The sequence below is a fragment of the Manis pentadactyla genome, chromosome 1 (genome assembly GCF_030020395.1).
Source record: "Manis pentadactyla isolate mManPen7 chromosome 1, mManPen7.hap1, whole genome shotgun sequence".
Taxonomy (NCBI): domain Eukaryota; kingdom Metazoa; phylum Chordata; class Mammalia; order Pholidota; family Manidae; genus Manis; species Manis pentadactyla.
In genome coordinates this window covers 149,476,671-149,495,613 of record NC_080019.1, presented here as the reverse complement: position 1 = coordinate 149,495,613, position 18,943 = coordinate 149,476,671, and the positions used below count along the sequence as shown (strand labels likewise).

At 33.1% G+C, this 18,943-nt stretch overlaps 1 protein-coding gene across 1 annotated transcript; it reads left to right on the top strand.

The window, feature by feature from the left end:
* The first annotated feature begins 989 nt into the window (after positions 1-989).
* On the top strand, positions 990-18,604 carry POU1F1 (POU class 1 homeobox 1). Its single transcript, XM_036898695.2, is given in 7 exon segments — positions 990-1,324; positions 4,096-4,136; positions 4,139-4,247; positions 10,921-11,145; positions 13,142-13,306; positions 14,049-14,109; positions 14,978-18,604. Coding segments are annotated over 7 exon segments (954 nt in total). The 5' UTR covers positions 990-1,182; the 3' UTR covers positions 15,189-18,604.
* The last annotated feature ends 339 nt before the right edge of the window (positions 18,605-18,943 follow it).

The following is an 18,943-nucleotide window of genomic DNA, read 5'->3' as shown; positions in this document are numbered from 1 at the left end:
GCATGGCCCTTGCTTCTGTCAATAATATCTGTCTGTCAGGTTTCTTCTGTTTGCAATATGACCCCTAATATACACTCTACAAATAGTATTGTGTTTGCTCATTTATATGTAGAGATCATGATCATTGTAAAGTCTCAGTGCTGATATATTTACTTCTGCACCAGCTGTTTGTAATGTACTGTTTTTTTCTTCTCACTTCAGGTCAGTGTACTCTGTGTGGAGAGTTTGCACTCAGTGCTATCATGGCTACCACAGGCTGTAGAGCAGAATAGCTAAGATGAGGGGCTCTGGCACAGTCCAGTGTAGTGGGGATGGTATGGTACCTAATGCACATAGTTGTGTGAGCTGCATGGCATAACTGTAGGAAGTGCCTAGAATAGTGTTAACATCTGGTAAGATGTTACTAAAAGTTCTTTATGAATAAATTAAAATCAGGAGAAGGATATTATCACTCAAGTTCATCTCTTTATAGTACTGCAGTTCTATTCAATATTTTTTCATTTTCCATTCATAATATAGTAACAGTTAAATTGGTTTTTATTTTTTCACAATTACATTGTTGAGTCTGAATCAGTAGTTAGCAACACAGTCATTCTCTTATTTAGTCTTCTAGGCTTCTTTCAATTTAAACTTATATATTCGTAGCTCCTTAAAATTGTGTAGTATGCTCCTCTCATTTTATGTTACTTTGCAGATTTAATGAGAAGATACCAAAAAAGAAAAAAAATCTCATGCATATAAATTTGTCATTGTGTTAATAGCAAAAAGATATCCAGTATTTTTCAATTCATTGTAGAATTATTTCTTAGAGGGACACTTCTTTTGAAGTTCTTGATTCCTTTCTAAAAGGTCTGAATTACTAAAGTTGTCAAAGTTTCAGATTTCTCCCTTTCCCTCAATCTACACCCCAAAAGCAGCTTCCCTCTTGGGCATGGATTATGCTTGGGTAAAAAAGAAGACGGTTCAGATTGATAAAGCAATACCCCTGGGAAAAGATGATTAACATGTATAAAGGGCTTTCCCTGCAGTATAAATAGGAGCACGCGCCCTCCTGGCGCTTTAGAGCCCTCCTGATGTATATATGCAGACAGGGAGGTTTGAAACGGCCCTTTGAGACGGTAATATAATCAAACTCTGATTTGGGGAACAGCAGTTCTCCCATTTTTCTATCTTCTCGTGGGAATGAGTTGCCAACCTTTTACTTCGGCCGATACCTTTATACCTTTGAATTCAGAGTCTTCTGCAACTCTGCCTTTGATAATGCATCACAGTGCTGCCGAGGGCCTACCAGTCTCCAACCACACCACCAATGTGATGTCGACAGGTACCGAGTCCAATAGTCTACATGTGGCTGAGCCTAAAGTTGTCAGAAGGAACGCATTGAATCTTGTTAGTTTAGAATCTCTTTACTTCTTTTATTTTCTCTTTCATTTTATTTTGTTTTAAGTTGACTATTAAGGATATTAAAGCAGCCAAAGTGTCTGAGAAATTTTCAATAAATATAAGTAAGTGTAGTAATTTCAGTGATTGTTGGTTTTATTATGAAGATCTGTTTTCTATATAAGTAAACAGTGAATCTGGCTGTTTTCCAAAAACCATATTTATGTAAATGTTTATGGATAAAGAGCAAAACTAAAGAAACAGTCTAAAAAAATTAAGTGTTTAAAAGGTGTAATTTCTTTGTCTTAAAGATGTATTTGGCTTTTGGATTACATTTACTACCATGTCTAAAAACAGCCATATACCTCATAATAAACACAACTGAATGATTCCCAATACCAAAAGAAATGGACTTCAAAGAACAATTAAGTAATTAGATAATTTTAATAAACTAAGCTTTTTAGTATAATTCAAAACTCAAAAATCAAAGCTAGAAGCAATATATGACATTTAGAGTCTGTACACTGAGTTTCATTTTCTTAAGATTGAATTCTCAAGAGTCTTCAACCTCTGTTTTAATATTTTCTTATATAGCTTTTTAAAATAAAAATTAAGCTTGAGAATTCAAATGCATTGTTTCAAGCAATCAAATAAGTGTGTTTTGCTAGTCTCTTATTGTTTAACTATGTAGTAACGGTTTTAAAGTAGACTTATAAATGGACAGTCTTGAGTAAATTTCTTCCATTAAGTAGCAAGATATTATTTACTTTCTACTTGTTTTAAAAGCAATCTAAATATGAAATACATTTTATACATATAGAAATCAAAACTTCAGTTGATTCATTTATATTTTGATTTAAAGGATTTAAGCTTTATCTTATTATAATTGAGCAGTTTCCAAACATGTATGTAAGTTTGGCATTAATCTTATACTGCATTTTAAAGAACCTAGAGATTATATATCTAGATTGTGGTAAAATCATTACGTACATTTTTTTTTTTCATCTACCAAAGATTCTCATAATTTAATTAAAAAGGTAATGGAATTATCCTCAAACATTTGTTTGGAAATGTAGTGAAACCTTATAACCAAAAATGTGTGCTGTAAGTAAATTTAAACAATTATCACATAACTTGTGGTGTATTTTAAATAATAGATATTTTTATACATTGGGGATAAGAATAATGAATTGTTTAATCTACTATATGTGAATAGTACTTGACTGGAATGAAAATAAAATTTAGAATTGTAATAATTTAGCAAGTTTAGGCTCAAAAACCTAAAAATACATAAAGATGTTTTTAGTAAATTAGCCTGTTTTTTATCCAGCTTCCCCAAATAAGAGAAACAAAAAGTATTTAAGCTTAAAAATAAAAAAATTCCATAATCAATAAAAATGACCTTTTTTAAACTGTTTTAAATAATAATATTGATTTTATAATTTTTCCATCAAATTATAATAATATACACTTAATTGTCTAAGTAAGAAATTAGAAATATTAGTTATAATGAGAAGAGAACTTAGGCACTAAATGTGTTTCAAGTTATTTGTTTAATTTTGGAATGCATAGTGAGAAGTTTATGTGTAATTATAATGTAAAATATCATTATAATGTAAAATGACTTCAGTTATTTCCACATATCAGTTGTAAAATGAAAATTTATGCAGATATTTTAAAGTATTAAAGATTTATCAATAATTAGAGAAAATATTTTACTTTCGGAAGTGACTATGTCTTGAATCACTAGCTTATATCCCAATAGTTTCAAATGATTCTAATTCTATACTTTATCTGATATCTATTTAAAACAATATATTTATGGAAATCCACCACTATACTCAGGATATGAAAGAAAAATGAGAAAATAAAATATACAAGGAAACATTGCCTACTGGTTTTATTGTCAACAGTCCCTTCTCTTAGTCTTCTTGGTGACCCATGTTTAAAGCTTGGTAAAAGCTTAGTAATTCAAATTTGCTTTCAAAGTATGCAGAGATTGCACAGGGCATATAACTATAAATGAGGTTATGTTTATATATGATGTTCAACCTTTATAGACTCAAGTCACTTAACAATTAATTTAATTATTAACCAGCTTTATTGTTAAAATTGTGAATTGATTGTGTACATGTGAAAACCTACAAGCTCTTTGTTTTAATATCAACATAAATACATCATGTACTGCCACAGGGTCACAGGTTTTTTAACAAACCTCTGTATTTAGTAGGATTTTTATGATTATATCCAATAGGCTAGCTGCTCTGCCCTTTCCTCTTTGATGGGAGAAATTTGTTAGGAGAATGAACAAAAGTGAAGGCTGTTCAAGAGTCTATTTCTGTATTCTTTCTTCCAGAGAAAGACCACTTTGTAAAACCATGTTACACAAGAATTTTAAGAGACTATTCTTCTAGTCAGTTTGTGTAATGTTTATATTGGATGGAGCCTACAAAAATTCTGTAATCCCAAGTTGCTAAGGTCTAACCTGGGCAGTCACCCCTTCACAAGGCACAGGATAATTAATGAAGGTTATCATTCACATTGATGATTTGTGACCTTATTACTTGATACAAACTTTGATTCCTAGTTTTAATATAATCATCAGAGAACTTCCCTCAAATGAAAATTATCAGCAAATAACTTTCAGAATCACATAAATGTGTATTTTTTAAATGAAATGAATGTGTCTTGAATCCTCATGCATTTTCTTACCAGTCCCGTCTATTTTGTCTTTGATCCAAACTCCTAAATGTTTGCGCACACATATTTCTTGGTGACAACGTTGGGAAACACAGCAACAGGACTTCATTATTCTGTTCCTTCCTGTCATTATGGAAACCAGCCATCCACCTACGGAGTGATGGCAGGTAAGAAAAATTGTATGTATGAGATTGACATTTGGGGACATTTAGATGGATTTCTTGGGTCCGAGGGAATCATGACTGGAGTGTGCCATGAAATTCTGATCTGTTAACCTTGGAAATATGTGGTAAAACACCACTTATTGAAATGTTCCCTGATCTGTGATGCATTCAGAGATCATAATGGTTGTACCTGATTGCTTTTGTTCTACATAGCCCTGAACTGCTGTGCTTAATTCTAATGCTTGTTTTGTATGATTTTTATCCTAATTCACTACTGCCAAATTGCCAACGGTTACTTGTTGATGCTATCGTTGGCTTGCCACCAGTAATAATATGGTAGCTATTAGCCTCATGGGGCTATTCAAATTTAAATTGAAAATAACTAAACTTTAAACTTAAAGTTCAGTTCCTCAGTACCAGCCACATTTTCAGTGCTCAAAACCCTCCTGTGGCTCCCAAAGTCCAGATTTGTAAAACACTTTCTCATTTCTTCTGGCCAGGTGGTCCACAAGAATAGTTAAGACATTGAAAGCTAAGAGTGATTCACAGCAGCTTTAGCGATAGTTGTTTGAGGCTTCAGCAGCCCTTTCTTAAATGAAAATGAAATAGTTGAAGCTGAAGTTGTGTGCATTTCTCCTCTGGATAAGTGAAGCACCAAGATCAAGACTAACTATTTTTTTACTGATGCTTGTGTGAAAGAACTGACAGCACATTTCTTAAGGGAGAGAAAATCTCATCCCAAGAAATTCACCACCACACACAACAGGTATGACTTGATTTTAGGATATGGCCAGATAAAAGATTTTAGCAGTTAATAGAGAACACAATTTTGTTGTACACATATTTTTTAGATATTCTTTTATCTTTTCTATTTATTATTGCAGCAGGGAGAGAAAGATGGATGACAATAAACTGCTAAGGTTCTATGTGAGAAAATGAGTGGGGGGGGGCGTGAGATGATGAGGAAGAAACTTGAGATAAAGGAATTGTGTATTAGGGGATCTCTTCTAACTGTTGTATTTTGTTATCCTCCAGAATAAGTGATTTTAAAAAAAGGACTTATGTCTATACATTTGAAATAAAGTCAAACAAAGAATTTAGTTCACCAACATTTAATTTCTCAAAACTTCTCAGTTTGACTACATAAAACATTAAAACTTTGGAATAAAATATTCTAGAACAAATTAGCTTTACTTACATCCTATCAAGCATTCTGAATCAACTAATATCCCTTATGGTAAATGAAGACTATGTTTTTAATGATTACCTACAAATCCTAATGTCTCTTTTTTTTAAATAAGAAATAAGGAAAGCCATACTTTTTTCTTCCCCTTTGAAAACTGATTATTTATGATTCATATACTTAGTAATCAGTATTCACAGTTAATGAGAGAAGCCCTCATTGATGATAAATTACATTAATATAAAGTAGTAAAATAGTGTGCATTTAGCCTCTAAAGATGCAAGCAGACGGCTTCCCAGGGCCTCCACCTTGTTTTGATTACGGAGACAGGAAATGACAAGCACACACGCAGTGGCGCCCTCTCCTGGAGGAGAGCCCTTGCTGCTCACTCTCAATGATTCCCGGGATCCCTGGTGTCCTCTGAGCCCCTCAAAAGGCAGCAATGGATTGATGTCAACACAAAGATAAAGTCAGCCTCAGACTAAATAATTTCATGTGGTTTTTGCTACTACCTCCCTCCCCACCGGATTCCTTCCTTGGCCTCTTGTTTCACAGCTGGCCTGAGAATCCTAACCTCCTTATAGTTTTCACGTTTGGAACGAACAGGTTCTGGTCCACACTGAGGTTCCACAGGCTTCTGGGTGCGAGGGTACAAATTCCCTCAGCAGGAACTCAACAAACCCTCTTCCTCTTTGCAGTTAAAAAGGAAAAGCTCCTGGAAAAACCCTTTAACATGTTCCAAAGCCTGGGTTAGCTACATCAGGAGCAAAATGGTCACCCTAAGATTTGGAGGGGTCACTGTAGTCCTACAACAACAAAAAATTACATACACTTTGTCATCGAAAGAAAAACTCACAAAAGGCAAGCAGAGATTATATCTGAATATTTTTTGAGAGGGCTATCATTAAAATATGACAGATTCTTTAATTTGTTAGACTTTCACTATTTTGACATATATTCAGTATAAGCATTTACGTTGTAACATATTCAGTCTCTGAGAATCTGAACTCTCCTGTCTTCATCCCCAGAGAAGCTACACAAATTGAGTTATAAAACACAGAAATTCACAAATCAGAGAGCATAGGTATAAAATACGCAAGAGAAACCTGCTTATGTCATTAGAATTTTCTGAGAAGTCTCAAGGTACTCATCAAATCAGCCTCTTCCCCACAATCCACTGAAGTATCTTATCATCAACAACAAAGACAGGCTTATTGTCACAGACGCCATATGAGTGAAGCTACAGAAAGAGCTATATTTCAAAGGATGTGAAATTGCTTTATTTTAATGTGGTTGTCTTATTACCCATACTCGGATGCTTACATTTAGTTTGAGCATTACATTAAATTAATAACCCACTGGAAGGGAAAAGCTATAGCTAATACTTTGTTAAGGTTGATAGGGAGGACTTGAATTATCAGATGAATCCATTATGCCTCATAGCTCAGGTGTAGGGAGACCAACGAGAAGGACTAATCAGGAGCAATGAATTAGTCACACCATGAACTAATTAAGAACCTTGGTAAGTCAGTTTCTCTGAGTTTCAGTCTTTTTAGCCAAGTTGTGGTAGGTACTGCAGGTCTACCAGAGTTCAGTAGTCAAAAATTCGTACCAACTCAACCTGAATTTCTCCTTTGATCTTCTCTTTAAATACACTTGCAGCTAAATTCCTGCCTCTGTCCCTTTGCTCCCAAGAATTTAGATAATTCAACAGCCTACAGCATAGCCAACAGGAAACAAATTACATAAACAGGAATTATGAATGCTATTTGAAATTCTTTTTAGGTAACCACAAAACAAAATAAGAAAAAAATCCTCAAAACTCTGATTCTTGGACATCAGATTATTTCTGTTCTCCACTTTCTAAAGCTGGGTGAAATTTAGGAGACAAGCTTAATGGGCTGTCCGCCCTGTCCCACATCCCGTGGAAGCTGAGCGGATCAGCTGCATGGTAATGAATGTGGAGGTTATGCTGCAGAATGGCCAAACCAAGAGAGTGTGAGAGTCCTTGTTTAAAATTCAGTTTTAAGAGGAAAGCAAAATAGCTGAGGTTTGGGAATTAACCAAGAAGGTGAATGTCTGTTCTTTTTTCATGAGAAGTGGCTGATAAGAGAAAAGATTATTATGGTTGAAAGTGCCCTCTTCACCTGGGCTAATGCAAAAGATAACAGAAATTAATTTGACAGTTGACATAGAGGAATAGTCCACTTTGGAGCCCATCTCTTCATCTTAAGTTATGTCCTTTTCTCTTCCTTTCCTTTTGTTCTGTTTTGTTCATTTTATTTTTCCCTAACTTGTTCTGGTTCTGATGACTCTAAGGGAAGGAGCAATCCTGAAAATCTCTTGCCTCTGAACTATGAAGGGCCTTTCAGTTGCAGTAACATGATGTATTTTACCAGTTCATTGGTAAATCCTACCCGTGTACAACAGGGGTATTCTGCCTGGCTTTGTAAATTCAGTTTATCCGGAACACAGAGCAATTCATAAAGATTGTGGTGAATTCACCTGTGAAAATATAGTTTGGGCTCTAGAGAACAGGTAGACACTGCCAAGCTATTTAGGTATGCGCTGGTCTAGGTTTACAGATAATTTTGTTCTATCATTGTTTGGGAAATTGTTTATCAGGTCTGTGCTGCACACAACTCAGTGCATTTTTAATTTTCTTCCTCTTTTTCTTTTTCAAAAATCCAGGTTTTAGAAAGATTTAAAGAATATCTTTTAAGATATCTCAGCCAATCACTCCCACTCTCTCCCTTAATACAGGGTCATATGCTAGAAACTGCAATTGGATTGTCATTACGAATTTCTGTTTAAGGTTAGTTCCAGGAAAACTGTGTCCCTGTTGATAATTGGGGATATTTACAGTTAATGAAAAATAAAAACATATCACACACTGAGCTTTATTTTTTGCTCTGGATGCCAAAACTCTGAATATGATATTTGACATATGCATTATTCATGAATGCACGTTCAAATTTATTTTCTAAATGCCCATTTCTCTAGTGTGTTTATGATGTATAAACTATCTTTAAAATTTTCCAGAAATAGAGATGGCATGCTTGTATTTTAATAAATAATGATAATATTTTTGTCTGAAAGCATTTGTTTAATGTAGCTAAACATATTTAAACTGCAGAAGTCTTCAAAGGAGTGTGATTTACCTGACTACCAACTGCCTGGAAAATGAACTAGACAGTTATTTTGGTGTGGCTTATTGCAATGATTATTAGACTTCAGTTCTAGTTTCAAGTTATAGTTAATTCATTGTGGTGCCCAAGGAAAGTCATTTAACTTCGTTTAACTGAAATTCCCTAAATATTCAATTATGGGTAAAAAATACAGATCCTTCCTACCTCAATTATGTATATAAGGATAAGAAGATGCAAAATGTGAAATGAACACAGAACCAAGTATTACACAGATTTGTAGCAATGTGTGATTATGAACAGCAAGATAAACTGAAAACAATGGCTGATTGCTAACAAACTCAGACATTATGATAGCTCATGAAAGATATGCGACAAATTAGTTATGTAAAATAAAATAATTTGACATAGTTAAATGTTACCTAAAGTGCCTTAAAATACATGAAATATGCAAAATCAAGTAACAGCCTGATTTCTTCTCTCTGCTTTTACCGTTTCTGGGTGTTTTATCATTAAGTGTATTAAGTGACATTTGGTATTTGTGAATATTGAAAGAAGTGAAGGATTTTTGATATACATAAGAACCAACTCTGAAAATACATGTAAAGCAAATATTGAAAATGTGATCAGTTTTCTTTTTATATATTATTAGTCTTTTTTAACTTCAACTAGCAGAAATCTCAAACTAATAGAAAGCTAGAAATGAACCCCTAAAATAATAAACATTTTGAATTATGAGCTATGTAATAAATTAAAATTGATACAATTACTTTTAAAATTTTTATCTGGCCGGATCAGTGTATGTAATCCAACAAAGCATAATATGGATGATTAACTGATTTTTAAAAAGTAAAACTGGATAATTTTGGTTTGAAAAGTGGTGTGAAATTTTCTAGACAGGGAGAGTTTATTTCAAATATTTTTCACATCTGTGAAGCAGCTAAATTTATTTTATGCTGTTTTGTTTAATCTCTCACTCCACATTTACTTTGCTTCAGAAAAAGAACATAGTCTATTGGATGGGATACACTTTACAGTTACATATTCTCATATAAATAATAGAAGCCAACGATTTGCTGAATTACACTATCCTTTTGCTCATTACATATTGATATATTAATGCAAGATTTATATGTTCTGGCAAAATATATTATTACTCATGTCCATGATTTGTGAATGTATTTATGGAGAAATTATAGGTAGCATAAACTCTTGGTGTATTTTTTCACTGTTTCCAAGAATAATTGTTACATTTATTCCATAGTAATTTATTTTTAGTTTAAATATTTGCTTAGAAGAAAAATGATTACCAAATATTTTATTTATATCAAAATGTCTTCTTTATACATGTGTCATTTAATATAAGTTGAAGTAAGATATCTACCAATAAAAATGTAATGAATTGATGAAAAAAAACAGAAATAAAATGTGTGGGAATGGCTAATAACATCCTCTCATCCATGTTCCCCAACTGAGATAGTCCCTTCCTAAAGCAGAATGAAATCTAGAAGCAATTTTTAAAAATTTTAGATTATATTTTTTGTGATTTATGACTTAAACTATTCAACCAATTCTATGCTTCATCATTTGTAGGTGATTACCTATCATATATGGAATTCTACCTTTCCTTTCCCTTATTTTTGCATCTTAATCATCAAGGAATGATTCCACTATATTGTGTATTTTTCAAGAAATCTTGATTTTTTAATAGAACTTTAAAAAGTATCTATTTACTCCCTGAATTGATTCAACCATATTATGTATTTCATACTTTCATAATTCTTTTTACCTGTGTTTCTTAAATTTTAAAAAAGACATTACTTCCCCCCAAAATTAAGCATTTACTGATAAACAGTGGGGCTTCTTAATATCATAAAATCAATTTTCTGATCTCAAGAAAAATTCCCAGCATAGCATTTAACCATATGTCTTGATTATAACAAATCATCACAGATTATTGAGTCAATGAATTAAGAAAAAAGAGATCAAAATATACATTCTGGTTAGAGTTGAACCTCTCAGATTCCCAGGGAACAGGAGTCTTTTAAGAGAAAAAAATATGATGGAAAACTTATGACTTCTGAGTTTGTTTATTTCTATTGCAATTATTTTCAATTCCGTGTTTTTTCCTTTGTTTCTGCTACTCTGGGAAAGGTGGAAAATAAATATTGAAGTTTATCCTAGGCTACTCTGACTTCTATTTCAGAAGACCGAATGTCAGTTAACCTTTTAGAACTGAGCATAGCTGTAGCAGAATGATGGATTCTAACGAGAAAACTCTTGCTTGAACAGGAATGGGGGCTAATTACAAATGGCCTTTTCCTTTTCTTTCTTTGTGTATTCACAGGTAGCTTAACCCCTTGTCTCTATAAGTTTCCTGACCACACCTTGAGTCATGGCTTTCCTCCCATGCACCAGCCCCTCCTGGCGGAGGACCCCACAGTCGCTGATTTCAAGCAGGAACTCAGGCGGAAAAGTAAACTGGTTGAAGAGCCAATAGACATGGATTCTCCGGAAATCCGAGAACTTGAAAAGTTTGCCAATGAATTTAAAGTGAGAAGAATTAAGTTAGGTATGCACTTTTTAAAAGCAATGGGGCACACAACCCAGTCTGCAAAATTTTAACTGTATTACCGTATTTTCAAGAAATCTTACACTCTGCTCAAAAGGCTAACACAGTTCTCATTCTGCATCTCTGCTTTGGATTTCAGTAAGTCCAATTATGAAAATCCTACAAAAATTTTCATTTCCTTATAAATTTTTAATAGCTTAAATATATAGATTTGTAGATTACTGGCACTTTTTTTTAACTTACCCAAGATTCACTTTATTTAAACTTTTGAATAGGTGATACATTCATATGATTTGAAGGCATAAAAAGGTATGTATCCCTTCTGCTTGTCTTTCCTGTTTATCAATATTAGTTACATGTGTATCCTTCCAGAGATTTCTTATGCATATACAAGCCAATACATATATTTCTTCATACAAATTTTTTTCATTTAACTATTTTGAAGAGCTCTCTGTATTCATTTTTGAAGACTTTATTTTAATGGCTCTGTCCAATTTTTTATGAATATACTACAATTTATTATAACAGTTCCCTACTGATGGTAAGTTGAGGTGGTCTCTAGTCTTACCATGGTAAAAAGTTCTACATTGATTAACTTCATAAATGTCACTTCTCACCCATATAAATGTATATGTAGGAAAAGTATTAAAAGAAAAATTGCTTTATCAGAGTATGTGTATTTGTAATTTTGATAGATGTGGTCAAATTGATCTGTATAGAATTGGTACCAAATGTTACTACCACCATGAGTGTGTCTTTTGCCACCCTTTAGAATATAATCTCCATGAAGAAAGGATTTTTTGTTAGTTTTAGTTTTTTTTTTTTCTTTACTCCTTAACAGCATGTCTTTAGCACTTAGAACAGTGACTGGAACATAGAATAGATATTAGTTGTTGAAGGAAAAAATATGCTATTAATCTTTTGGATCTTTACAGATCATATATGACAGTTTCATTTTAAATTTCTTTTGAGTAAAAATTGAAAAGTATTCTTTCCTGTGTTTGACAGTCATCTGTAATTCATTGTCTGTGAACTGTCTGTTCACAGCCTTTGCTCACTTACAACTGACAAGTGTTTTTAACATGAAATAACAATTAACCTTGACTTAAATTCATGAAGGACTTTATTTTAATGGATTGAAAATGATAGTTCAAAGTTCTACACTTGTGGAATGAACTACAGGTAATTTTGTCATGATATTTATTGATGGGCATCATATGTAACCATTTCATGCATACAGGTAGGTAGCCTTAGGCCCTGAATTAATATGTAGTTATTATATGTAATAAACATAACAGTAGGCATCTTTACAACATTGATTTTTAGTTTGCTATTTATGTTGCTGTGAATGTTTCAAATTCTATATTGATGGTTTCTACCAACTGGTACTCCAAAAAGGTTTGGGACTATCAATGAGGAACTTTTGCCTGGAGATAGAAGCAGTACCAAATGGTATAATAAATGTGCTCAGAAGTATACATAAAATGTTGGCTGATCATAATCTCAGTATATATTTAGGGAAAGTAAACATAATTCTTAGTTTTATTTGCTACCCTTCAATAATATAGCTGAATTTTTCACTTACAGTTGAGATAAAAATATTTATATCATATATTTTATGCATTATATTTTATAAACTATAGATTTTTGAGCATATATCAGATATTTAATAATGATAAAGCAAGAATATTTAAGTGACTTATAAAGGGTTGATGACACATCTATCCAATGTGAATAAATACAAAATGCAGATGTTCCTATCTGAATTCTCTTGACTTCTAGAAAAAAGTCATTTCTTAACCAGAAGGAATATATTTTGAAGTACTGGACAATCCTGCACTGAACCTTAGTCAATCATTCTGAATTGCCAATGAATATATGCATAAAAGCAGCATTCAGGAGTTGACAAAGATGCAGACTTGTGTGATAATGAACCAAAATGACTGACCCTGACCGTGAAAAGCTGGCACTAACGGGGTCTATTGTGCTTCCACAGGATACACCCAAACAAATGTTGGGGAAGCTCTCGCAGCCGTGCATGGCTCTGAGTTCAGTCAGACAACTATCTGCCGATTTGAGAACCTGCAGCTCAGTTTTAAAAATGCATGCAAACTGAAAGCAATATTATCCAAATGGCTGGAGGAAGCTGAGCAAGTAGGAGGTACTAAAGCTATATCTCTGAAGGCTCTGTGGTGTTTTAAATTATAAACAATGGCTTCAATTGGTAAAATTAGTGCTAGGGCAAGAGGCTTGAGGTTTAGTTTGATTTTGTTTTTCTCTTTGGGATAACAAATATCTTGCTTCATCACACTTTAAAAACAGGAAGGCTGATGCCAGTGTAGAAATAAATTTACTAGGGGTAAACAGTGAGAGAATAAATTGTATAAGGGCAGTTTTCTAGATAATGTGGCATAGGCATGAAGTGTTGAAATGATTTTACCATATCCTGATTTTTTTTGCCTCTGTGCTATTCTGTAGTAATCACAGATGAATCATTTTTATGACCTAGTATTAGTGTAACTAGAGCATTTGCACACACCCGTCTTCCAAGTGAATACATAAGCAATTGCTAGATGAGCAATTTACTGTGATTAAATTATCTACTCACACCAATGTAAAGGTTAAAGAGTGATATTTGAGAGCATTTAGAACTAGTGTCCCAACAAAAGTAAGGTAGGCATATTATTTATAGACAATTGTCTTTACAAAGTTAATATTTACTTCTGCATTCGCATTTTTATCTACAGCTTGTAAAATAAAATAATCTGGAATGCAAAAATTGAAAACAAAAATGTAGGGTGGTTTTATTTTGCATTGTTTTATAAAGAAAACTTGAGACTCAAATCTGATAGTTATTTTAAACCTAGTTTGTTTTGTAAGTATCCCTCTTTTCCCCATTACAGGTTTATACAATGAAAAAGTGGGAGCAAATGAAAGGAAAAGGAAACGAAGAACAACTATAAGGTATTCCTTTGAAATACTAAAAGTTATTAGAGGAAGAAAAAGGTGTTTTACAAACGGAATGGGCATTTGGGCACAATATAGGTGCAGCATAACATATAAACGCAAGGTGAATACAATCAACTGAAAAAACATGTAAAACAGGAATAATTTCATTGTGAGAAATGAAGAGTTAGTAATTTTTAACATTTGATGGAAAAATATGTATTGTTTGATTCAAGAACACTTGCTCCATGTTTTGGATAAAACAGAAACTGAAAAAAACAATTATTTCTGAAAGAGTTGCCATTTCTGCTGTCCTTTTAGATATGTCTTGCTGTCACAATATGGTCTCTCTCATAAAATGTAACAAAAGTAGTAATCAGTATTTCAGGCTCTTAAGTCAAACGGACTCCTTGCATTTCAAATCAGAAAGATTGTTGATCTTTCTGTAATTTCCATGAGGCTCACAGAAGAAATGCGAAAAAATAGGTTTTGTTTTGGTTGGTGAGTTGTTCACTAAACATTTCGTCTACTGTGAAAGCCTAAATGATTTCTAGGGAACATTTAGAAATGTCTACAGAAATGATTATTTCCTTTTCAGGAAATCAGTGCCCTCTAGTGCCACAAAGTGGGATAAATGTAGAAAGCTTAGGTTCCCCTACTTAGTTCTGTGACTGTGCTTAAGGAACCCTGCATAAGACAAGTACCTAAATGCTGGAGAATTGTACATGTATCTTTGTTGAGGAGCTTTGAAAGTGTTTGCAGAGTCTTTAACTTTTCATGTTAATATTTAGGAAATTCAATATAATCTTGATCTGCCAAAAACATCACTAAAAACATGCTATCACCCCTTCTCTACCTCCCACCCCCTCCCACCCCCTGCAACCAGTATTGCTGCTAAAGATGCTCTGGAGAGACACTTTGGAGAACAGAATAAACCTTCCTCTCAAGAGATCATGCGGATGGCTGAGGAACTGAGTCTTGAGAAAGAAGTAGTAAGAGTTTGGTTTTGCAACCGAAGGCAGAGAGAAAAACGGGTGAAAACAAGTCTGAATCAGAGTTTATTTACTATTTCTAAGGAGCACCTTGAATGCAGATAAGATTACCTATTGTGTAATAGCTGATTTTCCTATTTTTCATTCCTTTCTCCTTTCCAACAAAAATATAAATTAGTCATTTGGTTGGGTTCAAAAATCATTTTATATCAAAGACTTTTGAAGAAACTTTCTTTTCTATATTGAAAAAGAAGACAATTTAAATTCTATTGATGAATTATTTTCTTTAAAATAGTTATTCTCAGAAGTTAAATTGTATATTTTTAAGCCAAAGATACTAATAGGAATCAATTATTCTTCAATCCCTCTTTCCTTTTAGCTCTATCTACACACACACAGTGTACATGAATCTTTTAGTTTAAAGATTCCTCTTCCAAAGACTGTTTATTAGCTTTTTATATTTCAATTAGTAATGTTAAACAGTTAAAGAATACTACCCTAGAAGATCCAATTAGAAAATTCATTTATCATGTCCTGCTTACCACTAGCTCTTAGAGTTTATTTGAACTAAAAGTTTTATACTTAGGAGCAACAGGTACCTTGGAATTTCATCATTGCATTTAAGAATAAATCTTAATCAGAAGTGTCATCTTTTGGCTAATATTTAGGGCATAGTGTCCAAAGAAGTGTTTCAAAAGAAATTTATAGAATCATTAACATACCTTTTATTGTTCCAAGACATTGGCTTTTTTGTATTTAGTTACAGAAAATATGCTTTATGGATTCTTGAACTGCATGCTGCTCTCTTCTGTAAGCTACAACAGTACAGGAACCACGTTTGTCTTATTTACTGGTTTTCTCCAGTGCCTGGGAGAGTGTTTGCTCAGAGCAAGCCTGCAACTTTTGTTAAATGAACAGATGTGCTGTTAACAATGGTACAAACGTGAAGGTTGCCCAATTTAATAATGTTGTTTATTTTTGAACTCTCACTAGAAAATAATCTGAGGCCCTGTCAAAAAGACTGTCACTTTGGTTAGAATATGATTTATTATTAAAAAAAAGTTTGATATACTGAGCTTTTCAAATTCAGGGAATTGCTTCTCAAGGCTTATACTTAATTTGTAAGAGTGCACTTTTTTGAAATTTGCAAGAAGCAAACTGTAACATAATAATCTATTTTTTTTGCATTTTGAATGTAAATCTGACAATGTTTATCTAATTTATGTAACAAAAGTGGAGAAAGTTATACTAAATTTTAGTACTGACTTGGAATGTTTACTAAATAAATTTTACTGTCCAGTCTCTTGCTTTTTGTGATATTAAGACCAAGCATTATACAAGTCATAATGTATGTAGATTGTATGTTTATGCACAAAGCACCACCATCAATTGGATGGTTAGAAACATCAGTTTATTAGCAAAAAAAAAAAGGTTGTTTTCAGTGGCCTAATCATCCATGTTTAAGCACATATCTAACACCCACAAGGTATTAAATACAGTATATGAAGGCTTTTCTTATTCAAGAGTAAATTCCAAATTATTCAGCCACATACATGTGTAAGTTCCTTCCTTGGATAACTCACCTGCTTATAACATACACTAATTTGGAAGGGATTCTTTAGTTTGACAAAGGCAGGGATAGAATGTACATACATACATACACACACACACACACACACACACACACAAATACATATATGGACACCTTTGAAACTGCAAAAAGGAGGCAAAATGTAATGCAGTATAAATCTAGAATAGGGATTTTTTTTGCACTTTAAATAAGAATGTGCTGGGAATGTTTAATCTGACTCACTTTAAATTACAGAACTAAGCATGCATATATATATACCTAGGTCATCACATACATGATCATATCATCAGACATTCATCATAGTAATTCAAGTTCAGATACAACTAGCATTGGGAATTGATTTCTCTCCCTAAAAGTACTTATTCTGAGTCAATACTTAATAATAAAACAGCAATTCTTTTATTTATATATTCACAAGTTAGTTGTAAATACACTGATATCTACTGCTAACTCATTTGTATTGAGTTCTGAAACTATTATCTTCTAATAATGAGATACTATTTCAATATTGATCTTTCTAAAAAAAAAAGAAAATGATTGTTATTTAGAATTCTTAACTGCAATTAAATGACAAATGTGACTTACTGTGCAGTATCTATGTGTTTTTACTTTTGGAAATAAACGTCCAAGGCTAACTTTAGTCAGTCTTTCCATCTTATGTTCTTGTGAACTCTCCAATGGTTAAATCTTCAGAATTCAGTAGAGTAGTCTGTTCAAATGGAAAGACCTGTGTCATTTATATGGATTGTTACATTCAATTTTACCTGGTAGGGATGATTGACATTCATACATTTACCTTTTCATCTCTAATGGCGGAAAGATTCGTGTAGTTAAAAAATATTTCTAGGGTTTTGGGATTGATGGTATGTGTGTATGTGTATGTTTTCAAGTTCTTGGGAGGACAGGGGTGGGAGAAGGAGTGTGTATGGTGCTCCAATGCAGGGTACCTGAAATTGGACTTCAATCCTCAGGCTTCCTCTAAGGCGAATAGAGGAATTTGATTCTAATGACTCTTGAAAGAACTAAGATTAGATGAATGGTCTTAAGTCCCTTTATGGGACTCAGTTACCACAGAGGAAATTGTAAAGTTCATCTGTTTTTCTGTATCTGCAATGACCTATTCTTGCAGAGTAAAGGCATTAAAGGAGAAAGTCATAGGTCTCTTTTATGGACACATAAAAGTTGGACACACCCTGTTTTAATGTGAGAATGTCTAACACAGGAGAACAGTTAAATTAGGCCCAAAGGGATCAGGCTAGAAGTGTGGCTCCCTGGCTAGTAAGAAATACAAGTGGCCAAGGAGAAAGTGCAGGCTTCCCCTAAAGACACTCAGATGCAAATAATAAAATACACAGCACTGTGCAGGTCAAATAAAGCCCACAGGCTGCCAGATTCTTTCTGATTTACAGGGTCACCATCTTAAGCCCCTGTCCACTAGCCCCTGCCCTAACCAGGTACTCCTCTCAGAGCATAGAATACAGTGCAGAACACAATCACATCATGTGTCCTTTTGTTTTCTAAGACTGTTATTATCATCAGTATTGACATTTTCATACTTCTATAATATTACATTTTCATATTTCTATGATACTGTGCAATCTCTTCCATCCATGAATTACACAACTGGTAACAGAATGTGACACTGGGCTGCATCCTTCTCAGTAACAGAGATATTGCTATACTCTCCTGCTCTTTCTATTTGAAACCTCGTTTGAATAGTTGTTAAGAAAATCCTTTTGCCAAAAAAGAGGAGTTAGGGAAGCAAGTTTTTTAAAAACAGTATTTTCATTAAATTTAGTGTGTAAGAATCTTTGTTTCCTAACCTTAAGGATCTAAAAGGAAGTTTTATTTTTAGCAAATGATGGCGTAACATTACAAATTTATAGTGATTGTGAAAACTGCCAATAGAGCGTTTTATAAATGTAGTCAAGTCAGAATGACTCTACTCTACTCTCCAACATCTTCTATGGCATGCACATTTGACTGAAATGAAAGAAATCACTAAGACTTACCTGAGTAAAAGTAATACTTAAAAATGTTTAACTCCTGGAAGAAATTGTAGGAAAGGAATTATCAGATCAATTTCACATGAAACTCCCAATTCTTAGGCTTACTCCATTCACAAACATCAGTCCTGCACCAACTGCTAATTCTTTTAAAAAGGTAATTTTTGTTAAAATATAAGTAGCAGAGTTATCTTATTTTCTATCTAGAAAAATAATAAAAAATCACTCTTTTGAAAAATTACCAGATATGCATAAAAATATTA